The sequence below is a fragment of the Salvelinus sp. IW2-2015 genome, linkage group LG4q.1:29, assembly GCF_002910315.2.
Source record: "Salvelinus sp. IW2-2015 linkage group LG4q.1:29, ASM291031v2, whole genome shotgun sequence".
Lineage (NCBI taxonomy): Eukaryota > Metazoa > Chordata > Actinopteri > Salmoniformes > Salmonidae > Salvelinus > Salvelinus sp. IW2-2015.
Genome location: NC_036842.1, coordinates 74,199,400 through 74,204,340, shown reverse-complemented (window position 1 = coordinate 74,204,340; position 4,941 = coordinate 74,199,400). Strand labels below are relative to the sequence as shown.

Here is a 4,941-nt window from a genome sequence, read left to right as displayed (position 1 = left end):
AGGAGAGAGAGGGATGAGAGGAGAGAGAGATGGAAGGAGAGAGAGGGATGAGAGGAGAGAGAGATGGAAGGAGAGAGAGGGATGAGAGGAGAGAGGGCGCTGTTTGACTCACAGTCTGACACAGAGCTCTGCCTCTGCACACGGCTGACTCATAATGTACTGCACCTCCTCGTAGGTCTTCCCCATCAGAGGAACTCCGTTCCACTCCAATACCTGCATTCCTACAGAGAGAGACCATATTTCAGACACATCTTTCCCTCAGATTACACAGACCCACAAAGAATTTGAAAACAAATCCAGTTTGATAAACTCCCATATATATTGGGTGAAATACCATAGTGTGCCATCACAGCAGCAAGATTTGTGACCTGTTGTCACAAGAAAAGGGCAACCAGTGAAGAACAAACACAAAGAACAAACAACCCATATTGGTACTTTAACTATTTGCAAATCGTTATAACACTGTACATAGCCATATTTTCACATTTTCAATGTCTATATTCCTTTGAAACTTTTGTGAGTGTAATGTTTACTGTTCATTTCTGATTGTTTATTTCACTTTTGTTTATTATCTATTTCACTTGCTTTGGCAATGTAAACACACAGCTCTGGAAAAATGTAGAGACCACTGCAAAATTATCAGATTCTCTGGTTTTACTACTTATAGGTATGTGTTGGAAAATGAACATTTTTGTTTTATTCTATAAACTACTGACAACATTTCTCCCAAATTCCCCCCAAAATATTGTCATTTAGAGCATTTATTTGCAGAAATGACAACTGGTCAAAATAACAGAAAAGATGTAGTGTTGTCAGACCTCGAATAATGCAAAGAAAATAAGTCATATTCATTTTTAAACAACACAATACTAATGTTTTAACTTAGGAAGAGTTCAGAAATCAATATTTGGTGGAATAACCCTGATTAGTCCTACAAGAGAGGCCTACAAGCCACAGTGTCTCGCACCCACTGTGAAATTTGGTGGAGGATCGGTGATGATCTGGGGGTGCTTCAGCAAGGATGGAATCAGACAGATTTGTCTTTGTGAAGGACACATGAATCAAGCCACATACAAGGTTGTCCTAGAAGAAAACTTGCCCTCTGCTCTGACAATGTTCCCCAACTCTGAGGATTGGTTTTTCCAGCAGGACAATGATCCATGCCACACAGCCAGGTCAGTCAAGGTGTGGATGGAGGACCACCAGATAGAGACCCTGTCATGGCCAGCCCAATCTCCAGACCTGAACCCCATTGAAAACCTCTGGAATGTGATCAAGAGGAAGATGGATGGTCACAAACCATCAAACAAAGTCGAGCTGCTTGAATTTTTTCACCAGGAGTGGCATAAAGTCACCCAACATCAATGTGAAAGACTGGTGGAGAGCATGCCAAGACGCATGAAAGCTGTGATTGAAAATCAGGGTTATTCCACCAAATACTGATTTCTGAACTCTTCCTAAGTGAACATTAGTATTGTGTTGTTTAAAAATGAATATGACTTATTTTCTGTGCATTATTCAGGGTCTGACAACACTACATCTTTTTTGTTATTTTGACCAGTTGTCATTTTCTGCAAATAAATGCTCTAAATGACAATTGTAAATGAGATCACTTCTCGATAATGCAGTCAGGGCATGAGACTAGCTCAGACTACAACACCTGGCCTGGTTTCCAGTGCATCTCAGAACACAAGAGAGACAGAGCAGAGAGAGAGACAGAGAGAACATGGGAGAGACGAGAAGAAGCAGAGAGAAAGAACAGAGAGAGGAGAAACAGAGAGAGAGGGAGAGATGAGAGAGAGAGAGAGAGAGAGAGAGAGAGAGAGGAGAGAGGAGAGAGAGAGGAGAGAGAGTAGAGAGCGAGAGAGAGGAGGAGGAAGAGAGAGACAGAGAGAGAGAGAGAGACAGAGAGACAGGGAGAGAGCGAGATAAGAGACAGAGAGAGAGAGGAAGAGAGAGAAGAGAGAGAGAGAGAGGAGAGAGGAGAGAGAGAGAGAGGAGAGAGACGAGAGACAGGAGAGAAGAGAGAGAGAGAGAGAGAGAGAGAGAGAGAGAGAGAGAGAGAGAGATGAGAGAGGAGAGAGAGCAGAGAAGATAGAAAAGGTAGAAAAGGGGAGAAGAGATGAGTGGGAAATGGAGGGGGAGAGCGTGTAGCATGTTCTAATAGTTCTGTGGCCTTGACTCTCTAATCTACAGAGAGAGAGAGATGTTAATTCAATCTTTGCCGTCACAGCAGCTGGCGATTGCTTCGTAAGCAAAAGTCTCATGTGGACGAGGTTTCGTTTGTGTAAGTGCAGCCACAGCGCCGGGGGCTGCCATGGGTTTGAGTTGCTGTGCACTTTCTCCCTCTCTATTTCTATCCTACTTTACTTTACTTTCTGTGGCATGTTCTCTGAGCCTTGTCAGCTGTGTGAACAAGAACCTGAAAGAAAGACGTCTCAGTTGACAGAAAAAGGCAGTGGTATATTTCGAAGAGTAGAGCACTTGAGAAGGGGTTGAGCTTGGAAGCTTGGTTGGGTTCAAAATCAAATCAAATCAAATCAAATTTTATTAGTCACATACACATGGTTAGCAGATGTTATGCGAGTGTAGCGAAATGCTGTGCTTCTAGTTCCGACAATGCAGTAAAACCAACAGTAATCTAACCTAACATTCCACAACTACTACCTTACACACACACAAGTGTAAAGGGATAAAGAATATGTACATAAGATATATGAATGGTGGTGGTACAGAACGGCATGGCAGATGCAGTAGATGGTATATAGAGTACGGTATACATATGAGATGAGTACTGTAGGGTATTAAACATAAAGTGGCATAGTTTAAGTGGCTAGTGTACATGTTTACATAAGATGGCAAGAATGCAGTAGATGATATAGAGTACAGTATTATACATGAGATGGAATAGGGTAGTATGTAACATTGTATTAAGTGGCATTGTTTAAAGTGGCTAGTGGTACATTTTTATCATAATTTCCATCAATTCCCATTTAAAGTGGCTGGGTTGAGTCAGTATGTTGGCAGCGGCCGCTAAATGTTAGTGGTGGCTGTTTAAACAGTCTGATGGCCTTGAGATAGAAGCTGTTTTCAGTTCTCCGTTCTCTCCCTGCTTTGATGACCTGTACTGACTCGCCTTTGGATGATAGCGGGTGAACAGGCAGTGCTTGGGTGGTTGTTGTCCTTGATGATTTATGGCCTTCCTGTGACATCGGTGGTGTAGGTGTCCTGAGGCAAGGTAGTTTGCCCCTGGTGATGCGTTGCTGCAGACCTCATACTCTGGAGAGCCTTACGTTGTGGGCGGAGCAGTTGCGTACAGGCGTGGATACAGCCCGACAGGATGCTCTCGATTGTGCATCTGTAGAAGTTTGTGAGTGCTTTGGTGACAAGCCGAATTTTTCAGCCTCCTGAGGTTGAAGAGGCGCTGCTGCGCCTTCTTCAAACGCTGTCTGGTGGGGTGACCAATTCAGTTTGTCCGTGATGTGACACCGAGGGAACTTAAACACTTTCCACCTTCTCCCCACTGACCCGTCGATGTGGATGGGGGGTGTCCCTCTGCTGTTTTCCTGATTCACACATCATTCCTTTTTCTTGTTGTTACGACTTGAGTGTGGGTTTATTTCCTGAACACCTCTCGGCCGCCACCTCCTCCCTGGGCCGTCCTCGGTTGTTGGTAATCAAGCTCTACCACTGTAGTGTCATCCGCAAACTTGATGATGAGTTGGAGGCGTGCATGGCACGCAGTCGTGGGTGAACAGGGAGTACACAGGCGAGGGCTCAAACGCACCCTTGTGGGGCCCCAGTGTTGAGGATCAGCGGGGTGGAGATGTGTTGTTACCTCCACCTCACCACACCTGGGGGCGGCCCGTCAGGAAGTCAGGACCCAGTTGCACAGGGCGGGGTCGAGACCCAGGGTCTCGAGCTTGATGAGCGAGTTTGGAGGGTTATGGTGTTAAATGCTGAGCGTATCGATGATCAGCAATTCTCCACATGGGTATTCTCCTTCGTCCAGAGTGGGTTAGGCAGTGTGCAGTGTGGTTGCGATTGGTGTCGTCCTGTGGGCCTATTGGGGTCGGTAAGCAAATTGGAGTGGGTCTAGGGTAGTCGGTAGGGTGGAGGTGATAGTCCTCCTGACTAGTCTCTCAAAGCACTTCATGATGACGGAAGTGAGTGCTACGGGGCGGTAGTCGTTTAGCAGCCTCAGTTACTTAGCTTTCCTTGGGAACAGGAACAATGGTGGCCCTCTTGAAGCATGTGGGAAAGCAGACGACTGGGATAAGGATGATTGAATATGTCCGTAAACACCCAGCCAGCTGGTCTGCGCATGCTCTGAGGACGCGGCTGGGAATGCCGTCTGGGCCTGCAGCCTTGCGAGGTTTAACACGTTTAAATGTTTTATCACCTCGGCTGCAGTGAAGGAGAGCCGCAGGTTTTGGTAGGGGCCGTGTCAGTGGCACTGTATTGTCCTCAAAGCGGGCAAAAAAAGTTGTTTAGCCTGTCTGGGAGCAAGACATCCTGGTCCGCGCATGGGGCTTGGTTTTCTTTTTGTAATCCGTGATTGACTGTAGACCCTGCCACTACCTCTTGTGTCTGGCTGTTGAATTGCGACTCGATTTTGTCTCTGTACTGAGACTTAGCCGTTTGATTGCCTTGGCGGAGAGAATAGCTACACTGTTTGTATTCGGTCATGCTCTCGGTCACCTTGCCCTGGTTAAAGCAGTGGTTGCCTTGGGTTCCAGTTCCACGCGAATGCTGCCGTCAATCCACGGTTTCTGGTTTGGGAATGTTTTTATCGTTGCTGTGGGTACGACATCGTCAATGCACTTCCTAATGAACTCGCTCACCGAATCAGCATATTCGTCATATTGTTTGTTGGCGGATGCGGAACATATTCCAATCCGCGTATCGAGCAGTCTTGAAGCGTGGATTCAGATTGGTCGG

At 46.1% G+C, this 4,941-nt stretch overlaps 1 protein-coding gene across 1 annotated transcript in view; it reads right to left on the bottom strand.

The window, feature by feature from the left end:
• The window catches only part of LOC111961002 (protein piccolo-like), a 98,032-nt gene that overhangs the window by 19,921 nt on the left and 73,170 nt on the right, over positions 1-4,941 (bottom strand). Inside the window, 1 exon segment of the mRNA XM_070439774.1 lies at positions 113-221. Within this exon segment, the coding sequence (XP_070295875.1) occupies positions 113-221 (109 nt within the window).